Source organism: Thamnophis sirtalis, unplaced genomic scaffold (genome assembly GCF_051295495.1).
Source record: "Thamnophis sirtalis isolate CommonGarterSnake01/CBP01778 unplaced genomic scaffold, rThaSir2_p1.2 scaffold_12, whole genome shotgun sequence".
In the NCBI taxonomy this organism is placed as follows: Eukaryota; Metazoa; Chordata; class Lepidosauria; order Squamata; family Natricidae; genus Thamnophis; species Thamnophis sirtalis.
The window spans coordinates 63,543,429-63,567,110 of NW_028261392.1; the positions used below are offsets into that span (position 1 = coordinate 63,543,429).

Below are 23,682 nucleotides of genomic sequence, written 5' to 3' on the forward strand. Positions count from 1 at the left end.
CATTGGACTCATCCATCAACTACCATACATACTGACCAAAGCAGCTGATTATTCTTCCCGGGAAGGTGCGGGATTTGGAGGAACAGAAAATTCCTCATTACAGTATAAACTAACTGCCCTTAATATATTGAGTACCGGAATGAATATGAGGGCAAGCTTAAGTGATTGCTTTTGTCTCTATGGCAATTAGCTGTCCAATATCAATCATGCTTGATAGTGGCAATGTGAACAATTCTGATGTGTGCTATTTTGCCTATTTAGATAGATACAACAATCCAAGGAAGGTAACTGAATTCCAGGAAGATGTATAGGGTTTGAAGGGTATACTTTTGTATTAAAAACATTGATAAAGACTATCCGAATATTTGTCCCTGATTTACATCTAACATCAAGGACCATATTTCAGTAATAGAATGCAAGCTTTAGAAGCAAATCTCTATATGTTGGGGAGGAGGAAGAAATTAAAGTCCATTTTGAGTTTTATCCAAATTGTTTAGAAACTACAGTATGTGAGTAGTTGCTATTTTACAAGCAATAAAAACATTAACGTTCTGACTTCTGATACTTTTAGCTACAGAAAGCAATTGGTGACAGAGCTAGACTCTTAAATATAATCCCTAGGTCAGGCTAACCAACCTCTTTCCTCTTATCCCTCCAAATCATATTTGAAAGCCACTAATGACTTGAGACTCAAAACAAACAAAAACACTTTATTGGTAGGTACCAGCTGTGCTTGCACACGTGCTCAACGTCTTTCACTTCCATGTTATCTTAAAAATATACACCTGAACAAAAAACGACAAGCCAGGAAAAACGGCGTTTACCAAGTTTAAATGCAAGCATTACATGAAAAAGTTTCCTGCTGAGCTGGGAAATTAACTGTACATTTGTGATTCCTCATCACTTTTTTTTTTCCCCTGAAAAATTTGAAATGTTAAAATAGTTGAACAAAAGTCGAGACAAAGGGCTCAGAGTAGGTTCTCTCAACGTAAATCTCCAGAAAAAGACAGCAGGTCCCAGGAGGACCCCTCTCAAATGCTCTCTTCCGCAAAGTCCCCTTCGGTTCCCGCTTGGACATCCTCAATCGCCTGCAAAGAGCCATCTGCTTGTCCCCCTGTGTACGTAGGAAGGCTGTACTTTACAAGGATGGATTTAAACTGCATCAAGGGGGCATTGGTGCGGATACCCATGGGGTCAAAATGAGTTCGGCTTACACGATATCCGGCTTCAAACAGAGAGTGCAAGAACTTATTTAACCTGGAGGGGGGGGAAAGTATAGGCATACGGTAAGTGCCTTTAGGCTTCCTCTTCCTATTCCCCCCCCCCCCCCCCCCAATTCCAACTCTTAACAGGAGCAGAGAATATGACCGGCTCCAAGATGCCCAGCTTTCCATATTCCTTAACATTTACACCATTGAGATGTTTTAAAATTGCACTTACTTTGGCATGTTCATTCCTTTAATGCTATGCCTGTGGATATTGTAGTAAAAAGCAGGATGCTCAGCATTACTTTCTAACTTCTGGCGCTTCGCTCCATTTTGGTTGAGGTCGACACTTTTCCTTTTCTCTGCAACAGAGGGCAAGCATCAGAACTTTTTAAATATCTTGGTAAATATTTGCTTAGCAAGGGAAATGGTGTATGGAATACGGAATGCGCAAAACATTTAAGTGCGTGCTTCAGCCAGCAATTACTGTTTCATGTGTATGCTGAATCTGGTCCAGACATAGATTTGCTGGCACAATTGTTCTGGATGTGAGTAGGTAGGAAAAGTCACAAAATGTTTGTTTCATACAGAGGTGGTTTCATGGATATCTAGTGCAAACCAACATTAAGAATGTTATCCCAGTGTTGTTGTTCAGTGAAAGTTTTTCTTGTTTCACTGACTTTCTAAACTCGAATATCCTAGAATAATTATTCCTGTTTTTGGATATTATTTTGCATTGATAATTACCTACCATGCACAATGTAGTAATCTGCTGCAGGATCTGATGTCTTAATGAATACACCACATTCTTCTAAAATTTAAGGAAAACAATGATAATTCAGTCATTATAAGGAACATGTATATATTTGATAAGATGAAAAGGTTGCGTTGGAGAAACACTCTAAATAACTGAAATAGTACCTTTATAGTTAAAGGACTCTTGCTTAGAATAACTTGCCCTTCAGAAGTCAGAAGACTTACTTTTTATTGTATAGCTCCAGAATTTAAAAAAAATTGATTTCTCTCATTGTTTCTTTAATATTAGAGAGGGTCTGTGTGCTTTTAGCTGCAGTTTCATTTCCAAGAACAATTTTAAATAGCTATGCATCAGAACAGTGATACACAGCATTAGCAAAGACTGATTTACTGCATATTGTGTCCAAATGAAAATACATTCAACACCAGTCCACAAATACTCAGTATGAGCTATTTAAATTAGTGCATGCTATTCTCTGCTATATGCCAAGACCTAGCACTGTTATGATCATTAAAAACTGCCATTTTAAAGAGGTGCATGGAAGTGCTAATTCTCATGCAACTTAAAGCACTTTCAAATCCCTAACCTACACATCTTATTACTCAATAAGTCGGGCTGAGAAAATATCTACAGATCCCTCACATCCTGGACATAAGCTGTTTCAATTACTGCCTTCAGGACACTGCTGCAGGGCATTGCATACCAAAACAATCAGAGACCATTTTTCCCCTTGTGCCATCACTCTGCTGAAGTACTGTCTTCTGTATATTTTACTCATGCAGTACAGCTTATTACTTTTAATCTTTTCTACTACCTTCTATTATTGGTATTATTAATATGATTATTTTGCATATACACTGAAAGCTTCTGCACCAGAGACAAATGCCTTTTATGTCTGAACACACTTGTCTAAATAAAAATTTATTTTTATTTCTATTCCTACTCCGTAACATACTACTTTATGGATGTTTTGCCTTTTTGCAAAAATTAACATCACAAATTTATTTTCCTTCTTCACATAAGTCAACAACCACCAGAACACAAAGCTTGATTTACAGCCCCTTGTTGGCTTTATGTATTAAATTGGACTTTTTAAAAATTACTAAACATTTTTTTACCATCATCATGCCTTCTCACCTTGTTTACTCTGACTGCTAGGAGCATGAATTGTAAACTGTTTCAGTGTTGTGCATTCTGCCTCACAGATCAGTGTTTTTAGAAGTGCCTGGATGTCTTCTAGGCCATACTGAACTGCTTCAAACAGCATTCTTCTAAGAAATCCTGTATTGAAGAGGGATCCCGACCTACAATGCAACAAAACTATAGAATGTAATGGAGAAATTTATTTTAAAATGAGAGAGTATTTATTTTAGGAAAAAAAATGTCATGGGGCGTTTATTTTCTAGATTTTAAAGGGATTTAAAGAATTTGGATTTGGATTTCTCTTGCAAACAACATATTTAGATAAATTAGTGGAGGTAAAAAAATCTTGGCCTGTTTCCCCACACAACAAAATTTTATTGTTCCCAACAAAAATAAAACTGGATTAAAAAAGTGTACTCAGCATATTTCTCCTAGTAAATCTTTAAAAAGAAGGAAGGAACCTATTAATTAGGGAAACTATATTCTAGTTATGCATATTCAAAATTATATAGCAAATATGTTTGCACTTTTTTTTTTTTTTTACAAAAATCCAAACTAATCAGAAATTTACCTTACGATGATCAAGCGAATGTTTTTATTCATTTCCTCTTGTTTCTAATAACCGCACAGAACTTTTTCAAACAGCATAAATCTCTTCTGGAGTGCAATGGGTAACATTTTAGGTAAAAATAAATTGCCCGATTTCAGATTGATTCTGATACAGCAGTAAATTAGAATGTAATAATAACAGAACAGCCAAGCAGAAGCGTTCTTTGAGATTCATTAAACCTCAGTGTTAATGCCTTATTGGGTTATGAGGAAGCCATAGATGAGAAACAAAGAGGCACATGGGTGAAAATCTGGATTAACAATAGAAAAGAAAACTTTATGCTGCTAAGTAAGAAATTTGTTAAATGAGTTTTGCCCCATTTTAAGATCTTTCTTGCCGCATTTGTTAATGTGAAATTTGTGAAATTATTAACATGTCTGTTAAGTGAATTGGGCTTCTCCATTGACTGCTTATCAGAGGTTCAGAAAAGGTGCTACCGTCATAAACATGAACCAGCTGTCAAGCATCCAAATGTAAATCATGTGACCATAGAAATGCTGCAATGGTTGTAAATGTGAAAAATGGTCGTAAGTCACTTTTTTCAGTGCCATTGTAACTTTGAACAGTTACTAAATGAACAATTGTATGTCTAGGACCAATTGTAACTGAAAATGGATATATTACATATATTTAGAATGCACTTCAGTGTTCAGTTAAAGCCAATGAAAAAATAGTCCCCTGAAGGATTATTTTTGCAACTGGACAGTGTAACTATTTAATTGCACAATGAAAAATACAATATAATATCCAACAAAAAGGTAAATGTAAGACGATAAGATACACCCAAATTTTCTTTTAGGGGTGTGTGTGCATCTTATACTCCAAAAGATACGGTACTTCCAAGTAAGTAAAAAAGGGATTGTACTTTAGATGCTAGGTATGGGAAAGAGTATTTTATTAATGTATTACACATCCTTCTCAATCTAATTTTTCATTCTTATTCTGAAGTGAGAAGAGACTCAGAAAGAATACTTACCACAAAGGTCCCAGTTCAAGTGCTGTCTTCCCAGTCATTTGGTTATGGCAGTCACATGGAAGCTGCCAGTAAGGATTATCTATGAAAAAGAATCAGTAAAACATGTTTTTCTAGACCAATATCTGAGTGATATATAATTTATGAATGTTATGGAAATTGAAATGCCAATAAATTAAAAGCCATTATAATTACAAAGTAATTTGTTCTGGCTGTTTAACTAAACGCTATAATTTCAGAAATGGGTGAATTAATCCCTGTAGGCATGCATAAAACATGAGCTTCTATTACAGCTTAGTTCCTCTGATTATACTTCCTAAACTTGATGGAGAGCTGAAGTTCCAGTGTAATAATAAATAGGCTTAACACTTGAACAATGAGATTGAAGTCAATCTCAATAAGTCAAAAGCTTAGGTTTTGATTTTGATCCAATCATTGTAACTTGATTTAACCTGCCTCATGGCACTACAAGAGACTAGTTTATTTCAGTAAATTTAAGGCAGATGCTTTTCCCTACGAAGCACTCCATGGAACAGACAAATTCAAGTCCTGGGAAATCATTATTCAACTCTATATGTTCACTTAGCATGTTTTACAAATATCATCTGAAGTTAAGTCCCAGTAATTGTGTACGTGATTACAGCCTTCCTGTACAATAAGTAGTTCTAATTTCTGTATAAATGTGTTTTTATTTTCCATTTTCATTTTCGTACAGTCACATATATACTGTGCATAACCGGGGCCATATAACATTAAACAATAAACACAGCCATTCCTCTTGTCAACAATACCCCCCAAAATAGAAACCCAATGTACCTCTTCGACCCTCCATACACCCTTTCTTTCGCCCCCCTCCAACTTTCCATCTTCCCTCCATCATTCTCCTCTACCCTACTTCCCCTCCCCCTCTACCACTCCTCTCTCCCGATACACTCCCTCCCTTCCTTCTCCCCCTCCCTCCCGTCCTCTCTCCCACCCTCGCTACCCCTCTTTCTTCTATCCCTCTACTCCTCCCTTCGGTGTATTTCTACAATCTATTAATATATTCAGCTTGTCCTATTTTTACAGTGGAATTAAAGAGCAACAGTAGTTCTAATTTCTCATGAAAATGATTCCGATATTGTTTTCAATTATTAGCTCATTAATTTTATTCGTCTTTATGCTGTTGCTATTTCTCATTGTTAGGAGCTTTCCGTTGCAAAAAGAGGAAAGGTATAAATAAAATTTATGGAGGACTATCATCTCGATTCTAATTCAGCACTGTACCGAAATAGTCTGCTGCACAGAAGTTAATTTGAGAATAGATTACAGTTGTGGCCCAGCAGGAGCCGTTGGAGGTGCCGCCGGACTCCGACAGCGAGGGGTCTTATGAGTCGGCCTTGGAGGAGGTGGGGGACCCTGGACAGGGTGCCGACTCCGAGCAGGGCGAGGAGGGACTGGTTGGCCACCAGGTGGCAGCAGAGCATTGGATCAGAGGGAGTGTTCAGGAAAACATTTGGGAGTTGTTTCAGGATGCACGCAGGCGAAGGGCTACTTGGCGTAAAGAACAGCTACAGGAGGTGATTACAAGCAGCTGATGCTGATTAAGATCCTCTCCTGATTATAAAAGGGGCTGTTTGTGCCACGCCCTGGTTGCAGGAGTCAACGTTCTCATTCATGTTCATGATTCAGAGAAACCAACTTGGACAAGTGGTTTGCTGTGAGAAGCTTGTTTAATTGCTGCCAGAGAGCTTATCTCTTTGTTTATTTTGGGCTTGCAGCCAACAAGAGTCTGGACTGATTCTTTTGTACGTCTATTTTGGCTTTCGTTCCTGGACGGAGAAGGGGGGGGGGGTCAGAACAGATTTACTATTGAACAAACAAGCAACAGAACACTAGCTGAAATTACAAAATAGGATTTACCTTCTATCATATTGCCCTCTCTTTTGAATATCCTCTCTTCACACCATTGACAGTGAATTAGGTACCGAATTTTCTTGACAGTGTCATCTGCAGAAGAGGGACCTCTCAACACTCTCACTTGTACTAGTACAAAATGTTCAAGAGCCACAGCAAACAAAACTTCAATGCCTTTGTTGCATCTAGCAGCAGCTCTGTAGAAAGAGAGACTATTAAGAATAGAATCCAGCAAAGGCCAAACTCTTCCCAAATGTCCTACTCCTAACTTCAATCACATTTGGCAAAGAGCTGGGCAGAGAGGCAGGGTTCCCACCAGAGCGGAGCTCGATTGAATCTCAGGGAGACCTCATCATAGCTGTCTAATTTTTTTTAAAAAAAATTCCTAATTCCATCAAATTGTTTTTTGCATGAAATCAGGCTTGATGAAGATGAACTCAAAATAAAAGTGTAATTCAAATTAGTGTTTTAAAATGTGTCTATTCGCATTGTGCAACTGATTTGTATCCACATAATGAAAAGAGAGATGTGGTTCTAGAGGGCAGGCGCCCAACAGGAGAAGAAAGTTCCTTGCATGTTATGACAGTGTTTTTATGTCAACAGTTCGATGCTGTCCCAGAATAATTTTTGGGCATTTCAAAGATCTATACATAATGGGGTTGCTGTTGACGCTTCCTAAACCAATTTGATTAAGAAACCACCTTCATAATTGCCTTAATCCTGGAATATTCTATCTGGTGATTATTCTTATGTAGCATAATTTTTTTGTTCTCCCTTTATTGAAATGGCTTTTTAGTAATTGTCTGGATGTGTTTTCTTGAAAGAAATCTATTTCAGTAAGGGCCCAAACTTGTGCAGTTGTTCCTTAGACCTGCAAACCAATAATTTACTAGACATTTAGTTTCTGCCTATTTTTGTTCACATTCAGAGACTAAAAAGGATGCAAGAGGCTCAAAAATACAACATTCAGCTTTGTGGATCAAACCTTTTGTATACAGGCTCTGAAGAAGTTTTCTGTTTACACATTCATAATTCTTGATCTAATCGCTGAAGGTTACTGAGAAACACGATGTAAAAATCAATTTTGCGTAGTCCCTTGTATAAGAATAAGCAAGGTAAAAACTGCAGCCATCTAATATTAGAATTTGAAAGAACTATTAAGAAATGCAAGTGCACCTTGCCACAGCAGCAAGTACCATCCTAGCAGCCAGCTCCTTATAGTATTCCGTCCTGATAATGTTGCAACCATAATGACGTTGGGCCACGTGCTGCGCCTTTGAATAGAGAGAACTTGTATCTGTTGATGTCACTGAAACAATTCCAAGATTTCTTATATTTCTGAAAGCTGCATCTAAGTAGTTTACTGATGATCCAAATGGGTCCAGGTGGCTGTATGATAATGTAGGAGACAGAACACAGCACAGTAAAAATTATACAAATAAGAAAATGTATGTACAACCTGTATCTTGCTTACTAAAATGCCATACACTTCAACAAAAATTCCTTTCAAAAAAGTCCTGTCTGCAATCTCATGAATTATATTGTCATGTTTTTTTTTAAAATCTACTGCCTCTTCATATCTAAAGTAAAACAAAATGTTGACAATATAAGCTGATTGTCAAAGCTATATAGATAGAAAAGTATGCAATGAGCCCAATTAACTACTTGAACCCAGATGAAGAATGCAAACAGTTTTCTAAAACTTGGGATTTAACAAGATATTGTAGGCAGAAGAAAGCAGCATGAAACCAAAGTGCAACAATGATTCTTAAGAGATATTTTTAGGCAATCTTAATTTGCCAAATCAAAGATTCCAGAACATAATTATAATTCCTTCAGCAAAAGCACTGATGTCCTTCTCCAATCAATCAGTTTGTGGCCCAGTTCACAGAATACTAAACCGTAATAGAATATCCTGTGAACTATGAATTTTAGTTGACTTAAAGAGGTAAACCTTGAACCTGCATATCAATCTCCTTTTTTGTGTTCTACATCTGTATTAGTCTCCATCTAAATATTGGAAAGCACAACTGGGGAAAGCGGGATTGAAGTAAGACAAGACACTTACATGAAATCAAATGCTCTCAAATGCATGATGACATTGGCATCCATTTTTGTCACCTCAATGGTAGGCAGGCTTTCTTCCCCTTCTTCCATTCCTTCATCACAGTCATCTTCCTCAAAATTCATCACAACTTTCATCTTATTTAAATGGCAATTTTCTCGTATCATGGTCACTGAATTTTCATTATAGTCATTAATTGTGACTTTTACTGAATTTCCGAGATGCTTTGCCCACTGTAATCCCATTATACCTGGAAGGCAGATGATACATACATAATGAACTCAGCAAAAGGCATGGGTACAGACTTGTGATCTCACTAGGCAGAATACAATATTAGGTTTGAATTATTTAGGAAATGCATATATACAGGAAGTCCTTCTTTAATTACCATAATTAGGATTAAAACTTGATTATTAAGCCAAATGGTCAATAAGTGAAACCATATCTATGCTTATGATCTTACTTCAGTTTTCCTTTGCTCTACAGACCTGAGAAGGTCATAAGTGCATGGATTGATAAAAAAAGTTACTTCTCATCATTCTCATTAATCGCTGCTACATAAGGCAGTCACTAAATAGCACATTTAATAAAAACCATGAAATCAATGCACATTTTCTCCAATTCTGTTACAAATATATATATATATATATATATATATATAGATAGATAGATAGATAGATAGATAGATAGATAGATAGATAGATAGATAGATAGATAGATAGAGACATAGAGACACACACACACACACACACACCCTGGTAAGCCCCAATTATGGGAGGAAGCTAACTGCTTCCATCATCTGTCAATCGGCTCATCACAAGAGTCCATCACGACAGAAACCCAATATATATATATATACATATGCATTCATAAAATTTAATGGCAGGACAAGCTTTTTAAAAAGGTGCATTCCTAAGCATCTTTATTCAGAAATAAATTCTATTAATAAGACTTATTCCCTCAGATTGCACTTAGATATACAAATTCTCGTCACAAATTATAAATCAAAATGCATAACAGCAATCTACCAGTGGCTCCAAATGCATCCAGACATTCCAAAGGTTTCCGTTCCTCAGTTAGAACAGTTAAAGCACAGACTATAAGTTGTCTAAAAGAAAAAGAAGGAAGTATACTGAAAATACATGTAAACCATGCATTTATTATTCTTATATCTTGTTTACAGGACAATGTCTGGAAAAAAAATAAACTATGGAACATATATAACATAATGCAGTTGTAATTATTCTCATTGTTTTTGCCAATCTAATGTACTAAGGTTTTTGGTAGGGATTCAATTGTATTAGCACTGCACAGGTACAGTATAGGTGGTACCTTGCTCAACAGTAGTAACTGTGAAAGGGATCTTGGAATCCTAGTGAACAACCACTTAAATATGAGCCAGCCGTGGGCAGCAGCTGCCAAAAAAGCCAACACAGTTCAAGGCTGCATAAACAGAGGGATGGAATCAAGATCACGTGAAGGGTTAATACCACTTTATAAGGCCTTGGTAAGGCCACACTTGGAATACTGCATTAAGTTTTGGTCGCCACGATGTAGAAAAGATGTTTGAGACTCTAGAAAGAGTGCAGAGAAGAGCAACAAAGAGGATTAGGGGACTGGAGGCTGAAACATATGAAGAACGGTTGCAGGAACTGGGGATCTCTAGTTTAATAGAAAGTAGAACCAGGGGAGACATGATAGCAGTGTTCCAATATCTCAGGGGTTGCCACAAAGAAGAGGGAGTCAAACTATTCTCCAAGGCACCTGAGAGTAGAACAAGAAGCAATGGGTGGAAACTAATCAAGGAGAGAAGCAACTTAGAACTGAAGGGAAATTTCCTGACAGTTAGAACAATTAATCAGTGGAACAGAAGTTGCCTCCAGAAGTTGTGAATGCCCCAACACTGGAAGTCTTTAAGAAGATGTTGGATAGCCCTTTGTCTGAAATGGTATAGAGTTTCCTGCCTAGGCAGGGGGTTGGACTAGAAGACCTCCTAGGTCCCTTCCAACTCTGCTATTGTATTGTATTGTATTGAATAGTTCACTTCACGTACAATGCTAAGACACAGCGCAATTAATATGATCAAAATTCAGGTGCTTGGCAACCAGTATCTATTTATGATGGTTGCAGTATCCTGGTATCGCCATTTGCAAAATTTTCCCAGCTGGCTTCTGAGAAGCAAAGTCAATGGGAGAAGCCCAATTCTATAATATGATTCATTTAATAACCAGGGCGAAAAAGGGTGTAAAATTGGGTGCACCTCAGTCAACAACTGCCTTGCTTAGCAGTGGAAATTCTGATCCCAATTATGATTGTAAGTCAAGGACTAATTGTAGTCCTAGTTTAATGATGAGATGCTATTTTAGTTCAAACCTCACTTGAATTCTTGGTTGACTGACTAGGTTTCTATAATTTATTAGGTTCTGTTTAACCCTTTATAACCCACAATACAGCAAAAATATATACAATTACAATAAGAAAATTCACAATATTTCTTTATAACTCTTCCTCAAACAATTTTATCATTTCTTACCTGCCAAGTTTCATTTTGGGGTTAAAATAGGAATCAGTTTTCTGAGGGGTTGAATAGTTAGGAAGGACTTGTACATCTGTGTCCGCTTCCTTCAATACTTCATATTTAGGAGCAAGGGCTAAGGATTATTTTCAGATGAAAGAGTGTTACAGCCCATTTCAGATGATCATTCAAAGTTCCACAAATCACAGATCAGAATCTATCCTATTCTCCTAACTTGCTAAATGATACTAAACAGAGTTTTCACATTGGGACCATATAAAAGCTAGAAAGTGGGTTCCAAAATGTACACATGAATGGAGAGATGGTTCTAGGAACAACTATCTGGTTATTGTTCCAGACTCCTTTTAATAAATTAATAAAGACATGAGTGAATGAAAGGGCCTATTGATGATACCTGCATAGTGTATAAAGTTTAAAACTACCATAATTAGATTCAAACTGAAATATGTGGAGCATTAAAAAGAGACATTGGAAGAAGTAAAACACGATTCTGATAATACTTAAAACTATGTTATGGTGAAATGTCACCACTATGCCATCATATTAAAGAGACTTTAAGCTGTGCTTGGATTCAGTCGCAATCCTTAAGAGATCCTTATTAGAAAACAAAGGATCTAATCATGTGGTAACATATATGACAGTTTTTATAGAAAACCTAGAGCAGAAGAGAGGAAACTTCTAGGTCAGGGATTATTTCTAATGGCATCTCCTACAACTGTTTTACATTGACTACGTCAGCTAGAACTGATAGGCGTTGTAGTTAAGAACACATTGAAAACCAACAGATACACATCACTATTTTGTTTGTTTCCCAATATCAATTCTCAGCAGCTTCAACAATGGTGGCATTGTAGTTCAGAAACTTTTGGGAGCCACAAGTTCACTACTTATGTCTTAAATGTATTTCATAATCAACATTTTAAAATTGTACAATTAAAAAAGAACAATGACTATTTAAGGACATATGCTTTTCCAGAGGAAGGAAACTACAAAATACGATCCTTGAATAAGTTATTTCCCCTGACAACTAAATCCAAAGATACAATAAAATAATACTTTACTATGTAACATTGTTAATAACTCAGCTTACCCTCTTTAAACAAATAAGGTCAAATAAAGATACATAAAAATTGTACCTAGAAATTACAGAAACCTTGTCCTTTTAAGATGTTCTGAGTTCCTAGACAGAAATATAAAATCATAAAGTTTCACTATTCTAAATTTATAATTTATTCAGTCTATGACACTGAATGTTCAAAATAATGAGAGCTTTATGAAGAAACAACAGAGATATGTTAACTACTTACTTGAAGTAAACCTTGATTCAGTTTCTCCTTTATTTACATGTCGTTTAATATGTCCTACCATGTCACTTCTTCGGCTGATTGTTGCTGAACAGATAATACAGTGATAATGCGACCCCATTTTTATGGATATCTATAATACACACCACATACACATTTAAAGTTCAATAAATGCTTTTATTAAAGTTATACTGTGACTGTGTCTTATATTTAAAAAAGAACCGTAGATAAATTATATTTTAATCCTTAATTCACCAAGAAAATTTAATTAAAATTAAGGTATTAACACTGATATTTTAATTTATTAAACTCAAAAAACATTTTTTTTAAATCAAAAGTGATACTGTTAGAATACTGCAATGTATGTATGTATGTTGTATTTGTGCTGATAAATAAGTAAAGGGAGACTAGTATAGATCTATTTCAAGCTATTTAACTCTCATCAGCTAGCCATACCCTTACTGGGATTCGAACCTGGGCTGTATTACATATTAGGCAGATGTGTTAACCACTAAGCCACAAGGTTCTCCTCCTTTATCAGCTGAGCCAGGGAAATAGGTATGTATTTAGTGTCACAATGCCTGGTATGCCCAAATTTATTTATCCCTTTATTTATTTATCAGCACAAATACAACACAAATGTAACAAGGGCAACAGTAAAAATATTGGGTTTCTGTATGGATGGTCTCTTGTGACGAGCCGATTGACAGATGATGGAAGCAGTTAGCTTCCTCCCATAATTGGGGCTTACCAGGGGTTGTGACTCACTCACTCACTCTCTCTTCTCTCTCTCTCTCTCTATATCTATCTATCTATCTATCTATCTATCTATCTATCTATCTATCTATCATCTATCTATCTATCTATCTATCTATCTATATATATATATACACACACACATACACATACACACACACACACATACATATATATATATATACATACATACATACATATATACACACACACACACACAAACACGCTTTTCAAAGTAGTTTAAATGGACATTTCAGTATCCAATAAACTAATGAGTAAAGCAAGGATAAGTTATCTGTTGAAAGGATTGCATTCATTTTCAACTTGTTTCTCGGTGCAATCTAATTATTTGCTATAGTACTTAAAGACAAAAAAGATATGAGAAACTTAATAATGTACTTCCACTTTTCTTACATGTCGCTATTGTGCATGAAGGCATACAAAACTGAGGTAAAAAGTTTATATTGTAAAGTGGACATTCTTTATAGTGAACGGAATATATATAGGTGAGAAATACATTGTCTAAAAGGAAAGCTTATTTCCCCCCCCCTCCGTTTACTAGAGAACTCGAGTTCAAAATTGAGATGAAGGTAATTCATAAATAACTAAAATGGAACTGATCACAGCAACAATCCACATAGCTGAGGAGCGGTTACCTGGTCTCCTACAACATTTGGTTTCACAGGCCGGCATGGCAAGTCACAGATGCACATTCTGTAGCCTGAAATTAAAAAAAGACATTGGACACCTCTAAATGATTACTCAGTTTTCAACAGTGAATTCATTCGTGTTCTGAAGTTCTATCTTGTCAAACTGTTTAATTTTAACTGCTTGAAATAAAATGTAACCACCACCAGTGATGTAAACTTCATAATATGAGATGGGGGAAGAGGAGGGCAATAGCTTCAAATAGTCTCCAAGGATTGTGCATCCATATTTTTAAAGCAAGTGCCTAATTATATAAAGCTGATGAGTGGGAGAGGCCTATTTTAACACAAAGTTCTTCTCATAAATAACATCAATGCAATTAAAGACTTCATCAATATCTCTATTGTTCAATCAAGTGTTCTAAAGAAAAAAAAACCTTTCCAGCCATAAGTAGTTGGAAATGATGCAAAGTTCTTTTAGGATGTGGGGAAGAGCTCATACTTTTTTTTAGACAACATAGTTGATGGGGTAGGAGGGGAAAAAAAGACAGCTCAAATAGGGCTTTCTTTTTATCTCATTCTAGTAAGACAAATGTAGAAAACTCAAGATTAATAGATTAACAATTAAAATAAATTAGTAATTAAAGCCAGCGGTCTTAATTTAAAAAAATCAAAACATTAAAGATATTTATGTATAAGGACAAACTACAATTCTGATTGGAATTAGGGTTTGATTTATATACTGCTATAGTATTCAGTAAATGTTCTAACATTTTACTTCACATGTTGTCTAAGAAAAATAAAAAGGTATATGGACATGTGAAACCAGCATAAGATATGATAAGATAAAATTAAGAATTAAAGAATGCCCCTGTAATCATGATGTTTAGTTACAACATTAATTACAAAGAGAAAGTAACAGTTGTCATCTAACTGCATTAGCATTAATTAATTAATTAGCATTACCTTCAAATTCAACAGATACTTTCCAATGAAGGTTCTGAAGGTGGCGACGGAGTTTGTGACTATTGCAAGCTTTGAATCTCTCTTCAGGACATAATGGGCAGGACCTCTTGTCAGCTGATATTTTAAATTAAACCAAAAATAAGAAGAAAATATGCAATAACCCAATCTTTCAGCATTGAAGTTTTTTTTGTCAATATACAGAAGTAGTATTTGCATCTCAACTCAAGACCTAAGAAACTTATTTGCTTTAAAAAGCCATGGTTTAAGGTTTATTTGAACTAGCGTTGAAATATCTGCAATCCAAGGCAGAAATCTTTTGTTTTTTTTCATACGGTTACGATAAGGTTACTAGAAAAAAGTAGCACATCATTTTCTTTATTCCTTTCCATGCTTTCCATCCATTAGGGATGATTTTGCTCCCAAGCCTCGGTGAAATTAATTCTATTGCATCTTCTTACTTGGACCTAACAACAAGGATAGAACTGCAAGTACAGCCCTAAATAAGTAAAACAATACTTCTGGATTTTTTTTCTTAAAAATATTTTATTCACTACTACTTTTGGTAATTCTTTACACATATTGCCTAGAATCATAACCATCACTGATGCACGATTCCTTACTTGGTTCCTATTTTAAGAAGATAGTTTCCTCAGATTATCTCAGTTTTCCACAGCGACCGAGCAAAGTACTTATCCAACAACTGAATGCCACAAGCATTGTATTTCCATCATTTATTGTTTCTTCTGGAAATATTTTAAATACCTGCCAGTTGTTGGTCTTCACTCTTGGAATCAGAGGAAATTAGGCAGCCTTCCTGTAAATCAGCCAGTTTTTCTAAATCATCAAGTGTCCGGTGAATTGAAATATGTTTCTCTAAAATAAACAGTTCAAATATACTTTTCAGCAAAGTCTGGGCATGTATATATGCACTATACATAATCAACTCCAATCTTTCAAAAGTTTTTTAAAAGTTTGGAGTCTTTGTATACTGTTTATCAAGCGATCCTGTTTTCATAATGGCCCATCTAATCATCTTGCCTATTATATCATAGCTATGTAATCGTTCTGTTGTGCCCTTTCCCCAAACAAATCCATAAGACTAAGAAAAAATTATTAAAAAATTCACAATAAATTTCCACAACAGCTCATACATTGACAACATATTTACATAGTACATAGGCTTCTAACTGGAATATCTGTGGATCTCATCAGCTACATTTCAGGATTATCTGACCAAAAGAGTGTGTTTGGTTTGCAAGTTTCAATGGTCACTCAATGAGTGGTTGTTAAATGAGGACTACTTGTAGGATCAAAAAATGTTTATGCTTTTTGTAAATTCATACGTGTCCATAGGTTGCACTGAAAGCAAAGAATTTCTTCTATGGAATTAGAGTACATCTTAAACTCTGATTTCTAGCTATAAAAAAGTTAACTATTTCCTATATTTTTGAACCCAGCCTATGGGAAACCATAGCCGGTCACAAGCCCGGATAAATGAGGAGTGTTGGTTCCCGTGGCGAAGGAACCGTGAAACAAGCTGAGAATCCAATGGCAGGACAACACACGGATAAACAACTCTGTAATCCGTGACGTTCTGCCTTTGGCCTTCACAATGCAACAGTCACTGCCTTGTGGACGTTGACATTTACGAAGATTAAGTCCAAGTAAGTCCTATATTTTTGGCTTAGTTGTCAGTGATAAAAAATAAATAGTGTATTTTGGTTTTATATATCTCCGGGCATAATTAGGAATGCCTGGTATTGAATATTTATTTTATGGCATATACTTAATTAGGGAAAAATCCCAGTGTATTCAATGGGCTTCCTCATTACTAACTGTATTGGGATTACATATTAAGTTTCATTGACTGGCTGGTGGCATAGGTTCCTTTCTAGAAATTTGGGGTAATTTTATAATTCATAGAAGAATTCTATTCTGTCGAACTTTGGCAGTGGCTCTAGGAGACTGCATATATATTTTAATAAACTTAAACTGGGTTTAGGCAAAGAAAAGGGAAAAGACAGGAACAGAGAAGTGGGACAAAAGACTAGGAAAAAGATCAGACAACTAGAAACTGTTACATGGGAAAATGTAAGCTAAGGTAAGGGCTTTATTTCTAAATATGACAATAAAATGGAGTTGCTAACTGGTTGAATATGATAATGGAAAGATAGCTAAATAAAGATTAAAATATATGGAATATGGACAAATATGAAACTGATATGGGGAGGTTGTAAAGCAGAGGTTTGCGATCCACTTTTATACATGATAATTAAACTGAGTTGTGAATTGATTGAATATGACAATGGGAGGACAAATAAGCATGGGTTAAGATATATGAAACATGGACTTATGAATAAAATGAGATGTTTACCACTTGTTATTCTATATAATAGATTAAAGCAATTGTATATGGAAAAATGAAGAGGGAACATGAAATATACCTACAATGGCAACTATGAGATTTAAAGACCGAATCACAACTTGGGGACATGTAAGGATGTATAATTATATAAAGATAATGATGAGAATAGCTGGGAATTGTAACCAGGTCTACATCTTGCCCAAAATTAGGCAGGGCGGGGTTTTTAAAGTATAATGACGATATATGTATACTTTTTTGTTCTATTTTTTTTTAAGGAGGAGAATACATGTTAAAATTAAACATGCATATTGAAAAGGAATTATAAATACCATCAACATAAAATGGAGCTTGCTCAGAAACTGAAATACACCAAGTAAATGAGATGAAGAGTGGGAAGTAGAGGAGGGAGGTAAGGGAAGAAGAGAGGGATAGGAGGACAAGGGGGAGGAGAGGGAGAAAAAAGTGATGGATAAGGTACAAATATGGTATATGGAGAGCAGAAGAGCCAATTATTGTTTTGGGGGGTTGATGGTAAGATGAATTGATGTAAACATTTAATAATACAATATGATGTTGGCTATGTAATAGTATACATGTGGTTATATGCTATGAAAATGAAAAAATAAAAAACTTTATTAAAAAAAACTGGGTTTAGGAACCAATAAGTAGAGGTAATACATGCCTGGCTAACATTATAAGGTTTTGTGACAATGCTATTACACTACTTCAAAAGTGATAAGCAGTGATAAGTGAGATTTGATTTATAAATATTGGGAGAAATAAATATGAACATATTGTACCAAGAATTCACATCATTCCGTGACGGTCTAATATCTTTCAAAATAACGTATTAAGAGGATGTACTTCATTTATACTCTTTAACTATATGTCTTTACTAATTTTAAAGACAGATGGAAAGAATATTTCATATCCTGTAAATCACTCCAAATAAAGCAAAGGTTTCCATATTATCCTAGCAAACCTTGTGGAGTTTTAGTGGATGCATCTAGTAGATTACTGTTAAGATCTTCAATGGAATTTTGCTCTGATTTTTTCATTTTGGCATTTATATCTTCATTAATGATTCCTCTATCTTGCCCGGGGCTATCAGGTTCCTTGGGGACATCCATCCCGTCTACAAAAATTAAGAAAGAAACAAGATTGTGAGGCAAAACAATATACATTAATTAACTACAATATTTTCTGTGTGAATCTACTACAGTGTTCTAATTAGTATATTTGCAACACAAAAAGTGTGAGATAAAAGATTAATTAGGCCCATTACAATCAACAGGATTTCAATATGTCACCACATGAATAAGACTTACAGAATTTAGTTGCATTTTTCCAAACAATAATTGAGCTTACATCTAACAATTTGAAAAGGAAAGTAGCATGTCTAGTGCCAGATTTACTAAAAATAACACTTGTGCAATATTGAAGACCAAAGGGAACAGGATTAAGCAATTAATTTTCCAAGGAGCAACATGAGAAACTGGGACTGTTGTGGAGGGCTGCTGCCCCCACATCATCACTCTCCCCCCCCCCCCGCTGCAGGACAGATAGGGATGGTCAAAGGGCTGGATATGCCTGTGGGCCATCAAATGCCTAAATCGGTTCCTATTTGAAAGGACAATTGGCAAGAAATCCCCCACCACCACCTCCAGCCTTGGAATCCTGTGCAGGGAAGGTGGAGGTTTGCTCCAAAGCTGCGGCAGAGCATTGCAGAGCATTTTGGGGAGGCCTCCGCGGGTAACATTGAGTTTGCAGGTGATGCTTGAATGAGATGTGTGCAGGCCAGGGGATCAGTACCCAGGAAAGATGGGATTTGGGGGTACAAAGGAGGAAGAGACAATCTCCCTTCCCTCCCATGGCAGGGCTGCCACTGAGCTTGTGCAGGGTAACATGACCATTGGCAAAGGGACTCTGGCAGGCCGGTGGCAGGGAGGTGCTCCAGAGGCTGCGTTGCCCAATGCCAGACAGGAGCAGCCCAGGAGAGCTGCTGACAGCAGCACAGCAAGCAGAGTGAAGAGCCCCTGCGAGGCCAGCCGGTGGGCAGAAGTGTGGGGGAGCTGATTTCAATGTGCCACACGGCCCTCTGCCTCGTTGTAGCAGCAGCCTGAGCAAGATCAGAGCTCCAGGCCTGGCGGAGGGCAAACTGTGGTCACCGCCTGCTGCAGAGCCACAAGGTGAGCTGTGGAATAGAGGGGCTTTTGGCTGCTAAGTTGCCTCACTGGGGGCAGGACTGGGGCTGGCAAGAGTGTGTCAGAAACACCTCCAAGTGCCCTGAGAGGCAGAACAAGTGGCAGCTCACAGCCCTCGCTGGCTCAGCTGATCCGCAGGGCTGCGTTTAAGGGACCGAGCCGCCATGAGGTGACTGGGAAAGGGCTCCCTCCTGTGCTAGTTGTGCCCACCCCTTCACTAGGGCTTATTTTTGGGGTAGGGCTTATATTAGGCTAGGGCTTTTCAGGGTGGGTCTTATTTTGGGGGAAACATGGTACTTCTCTAGGCATACAGTACGACAACATAAATTTATAAGATATTTTTACGAACTATAGTCAGATGCAGAAATGTGAAATATGATAACTTGCTAACAAAGATACCGCTTACCTACATGAAACAAATAAAATCTAAAGGATATGAGAATTTAGCGAACATATTACGATATATATCCAGAAGAAAAGGAAAGCAATTCTTTAGAAAAGTTTTTGCTTGGATAAGGAATTCTTCCAATTCCTTGGGCTTTGATTACCCTTAGCAAGTTGGAATTTAGCTTGAAAATAGTGATTTTGTGATTTCCCCCTTTTTGACTACAGTCTATGAAATGTGGAGGCCTTGATGCTCTTCGAGCTTGTTTTGCTTGCAGACATTTCAACAAACGATTCAGACAAAGGTTCAACTTCAGAAATATGGTGAAAGGAGGAGGAATAGATAAGACTTAATTAACAAAGCTTTGTTTCCATGGATCCAGATTTAGCTTCCATGTGCTGCATATCCCCCTCCAGAATCAATTGGCAAGTGGCTGAAAAACAGCTGACATTGAATAAGGAGATTTCAATCTGGCACTGCTTGGACAATGAAGTACTAAGCTTCCCAAATGAATTACTAATACAGGATTTGTTTGCTTAGGGGAAAGATCTGTTTAAACCATAGAATCGTGAACACCAAAAGAAAGCATCAGACTAGAACAATGATGCTCCTGGATTTGATGACTGCAGTTGAGGAACAGAAATGCAGGCAATTGAAGTTCGATGGGCTTTTCCTAGGGGCCTTCACTCCTAATCAGGCCACATGTCCCTTGGATCCGATCAATAGCATTTGGCACTATCCCGATTCTCTTTTTGACAGAGAATCATGCATGAGGGAATACACCATACAATTCTACCAATGAATTGCAATCTACCTATTCTGTGCTTTACTGCAGTGGTTCTCAACCTGTGGACCATGAACCCCTGGAGGTCCGCAAAGGCTTGAAGAAATATGATTTAAATATTGAATTAAGTCTTGGGGGTCTGTGGCCACAAAAGGTATTTAAAGGAGATCTGTGGTGAAGAAAAGGTTGAGAACCACTGCTTTACTGCAACGGAAAGAGAAGGAAATCTGGAAATAGGCGTCTCCTGGCAACGCTTTCTTCCAACTGTGGAAAGTTATCACCCAGCCCTCTCCCAGAAAAAAATGAAATATCCTAGGAAATATTGAAAAGGCAGAATATTATATTTCCCTGGATGTGAAAAGGAAGAAACATGTTTTAAATTGAAAATAGCTCCCTGTAGCTCAGTGGTAGTCAACCTGGTCCCTACCCCCCACTAGTGGGCGTTCCAGCTTTCATGGTGAGCGGTAGGGGTTTGCTGTAACCCTGCTTTATAAATTTTACAAAGTAAAGTTATTTTCCTACTTTATAAATCACCATGACTGTGGAACCGGTGGGCGGTTAGAAAATTTTACTACTAACAGAGATGCAAAAGCGGGCGGTAGGTATAAAAAGGTTGACTACCCCTGCTGTAGTTTCCTGCCTCCACCCACTTTGTCAATGGGGCATTAAGAAGGCCAAGCCTTTACATAATAAAGAGTTCTAGCGGCAATGTGGGTCAGTAGAAGGAGGTGGGGGTGTGTGCAGAGGCACATTATTCTCCTTAGAGACAAGGGGAAGCACCTGGTTCTTCCTCTTTCCGTCCCTTCGAAGGGGAAAAAAATGAAGCGATTTTTGCTTCTGCCGGTTATTTACTGCTTATATCCAGGACCAACTGGAATTGGCATCACCTGTAGGAAGTTATCACCCAGCCCCTCTCCCAGAAAAAAATGAAATATCCTAGGAAATATTGAAAAGGCAGAATATTTCTCTGGATGTGAAAAAGGAAGAAATGTGTTTTAAAAGACAGAATAGCTGCCTGCAGCTTCCTGCCCATCCCCACTTTGTCAATGAGCCATTAAACCCTGAGCTGGTCCACTTTACATAATAAAGAGTTCTACCCTTCAGCTCCAGGAGGGTGGGATTGAAGCATGATAATATTGGCCCTTTACCCAACTCCCCACATGGCATCTGAGAACTCAACCAAACCTGGATTCAAAACGCAGCCTAGAGAGTTGCCCTGCATGGCCCAACGGGAGTCTGACAACCAATCAGAATACAAGCTCAAGATCAAAGGCCAGAGAGGGTATAAAACCAGGGACTTTCAGCATCTCAGTCCTTCCTTCTCTTCTTCTCCACCAACATTGAAGCATGCGATCACCTTTTCTGTTCAGGGCTCAAGCCATGTGGCTCTGTCCAACAATAAACCATCTTTCCAAGCAGCCTCCATGTCTCCAGTTTCCCCACTTGGAGCTGATGAAAGAAATGTCCTTCTGGGTTCGGCTCCAAGTGGGGGAAAAGACACTGGAGACATGGAGGCTGCTTGGAAAGATGGTTTTAATGGTGGACAGGGCCACATGGCTTGAGCCCTGAACAGAAAAGGTGATCGCATGCTTCAATGTTGGTGGAGAAGAAGAGAAGGGCTGAGGGAGGGGCTTGCTAGGCTTTTTATAACCTGTTCAGTCCCACCTCTCTGTTTCCTGTTCCTGTGTAAGAAATGTATTCTGATTGGTTGTCAGACACCCATGGGGCCAATGCAGGGGAGTTCTCAGATGCCATGTGGTCAGTTGGGTAAAGTTCCTTAACCCCATCCCCCCCTGGAGCTGAAGTGGAGAAGTCTTTATTATGTAAAGAGGACTAGCTTGGCCTTCTTAATGGCCCATTGACAAAAGTGGGGATGGGCAGGAAGCTACAGGCAGCTATTCTGTCTTTCAAAACACCTTTCTTCCTTTTTTCACATCCAGAGAAATATTCTGCCTTTTTCAATATTTCCTAGGATATTTCATTATTATTTTTTTCTGGGAGAGTGGCCGGGTGATAACTTCCCACCGAGCCTTGAAGGACATTTCTTCCAACACAACCTAAAGAGAAATAATCCCTCTGCCAGAAAAAAAAACCGGGGGAAGCCACCCCCTTCCTCTCTCCTCACCTGAAAAGGACATCCTATACACCAGTGTTTCTCAACCTTGGCCACTTGAAGATGTCTGGACTTCAACTCCCAGAATTCCCCAGCCAGCGAATGCTGGCTGGGGAATTCTGGGAGTTGAAGTCCAGACATCTTCAAGTGGCCAAGGTTGAGAAACACTGCTATACACATTGAATGAGCATTAAAGGGCACGTTTCATGCGCCATTAAATGCTAATGAAAGAAACGGTTTGGGTTTGTTTGTTTTTTGGCAACAATTAGTCCTCTGGGAGGAACAATTGGTTGAGGGCCCCCCCCCAAAAAAACCACCTTAAAGGAGGCTAACGGTTGCATCCCTGCAAACAGCGCTATCTTCCAAATTAAGGCCGTCCAAGAAAAGAAAGACACCGCTTGGAAACCTCTGACCGACGTGCCTAACCTAGGAAGGCGCCTTCTAACAGTCCTGACAAGGTTCCCCTCAGGCGGCGTGAGTGAGGAGAAGAAAGGCCGGCGCCAACAACAACAACAACAACAACCAGTGTCTCCTCATGGCGAAACCCCCTCAGCCTGCAAAAACCCTTCCTGCCCCTTTTCCCTTTTATACTCACTCCGCTCTTCCGCGGCCTCCTTATCTTCTCCCTCCTCCCGGCTTTCCCTCAGTCTCTCTTCGTTGGGGGGCGACGGCGGTAGTTGTAACAACGGCAGCGGGGCGTCCTCGGCCGCCATATTTTTTCCCCCCTCACAGAGCGAAGTTGCTCTGCCCTCCTCCTCAGTCTGCTCTCCAAAAGCCGCTCAAAAGGTCTCCCTCGCTGGCCAAAAACCGCGGCCCGCTACGCCTCCGTGACTTTTTGAACCTCCCCTACAGCACCCAAAACCCAACGCGGCTCGCGGACTACAATTCCCAAAAGGCCGCCGCTCTGAAGGAAAAACAAGGCCGCCTTTTTTTTGCCGGTGTCGACAGTTTAGTGAACTACAGTACCCAGCAT

The 23,682-nt window shown here is 38.1% G+C and overlaps 1 protein-coding gene across 1 annotated transcript; it reads right to left on the minus strand.

Moving 5' to 3' along the window:
* Positions 1-695: 695 nt before the first annotated feature.
* On the minus strand, positions 696-23,489 carry TRMT1L (tRNA methyltransferase 1L). The gene is made up of 16 exons (XM_087726164.1): positions 23,305-23,489; positions 18,206-18,358; positions 15,621-15,731; positions 14,859-14,972; positions 13,902-13,966; positions 12,493-12,622; positions 11,183-11,300; positions 9,678-9,757; positions 8,653-8,899; positions 7,761-7,973; positions 6,591-6,781; positions 4,692-4,770; positions 3,100-3,266; positions 1,957-2,016; positions 1,441-1,567; positions 696-1,257 (listed from the first exon to the last, which is right to left on the minus strand). Exons 1-16 carry the CDS (start codon positions 23,420-23,422, stop codon positions 1,032-1,034), a joined length of 2,199 nt encoding a protein of 732 aa, XP_087582290.1. The 5' UTR covers positions 23,423-23,489; the 3' UTR covers positions 696-1,031.
* Between the last annotated feature and the right edge of the window lie 193 nt (positions 23,490-23,682).

Coding starts and splice junctions, on each gene's coding strand:
- TRMT1L (XM_087726164.1), bottom strand. CDS start 23,422: ATGGCGGCCGAGGACGCCCCGCTGCCGTTGTTACAACTACCGCCGTCG. Junction 13,967..14,858: donor AGTATCTGTTGAATTTGAAG/GTAATGCTAATT, acceptor TTTTAATTTCAG/GCTACAGAATGTGCATCTGT. Junction 4,771..6,590: donor AGAGGGCAATATGATAGAAG/GTAAATCCTATT, acceptor TCTTTTTCATAG/ATAATCCTTACTGGCAGCTT.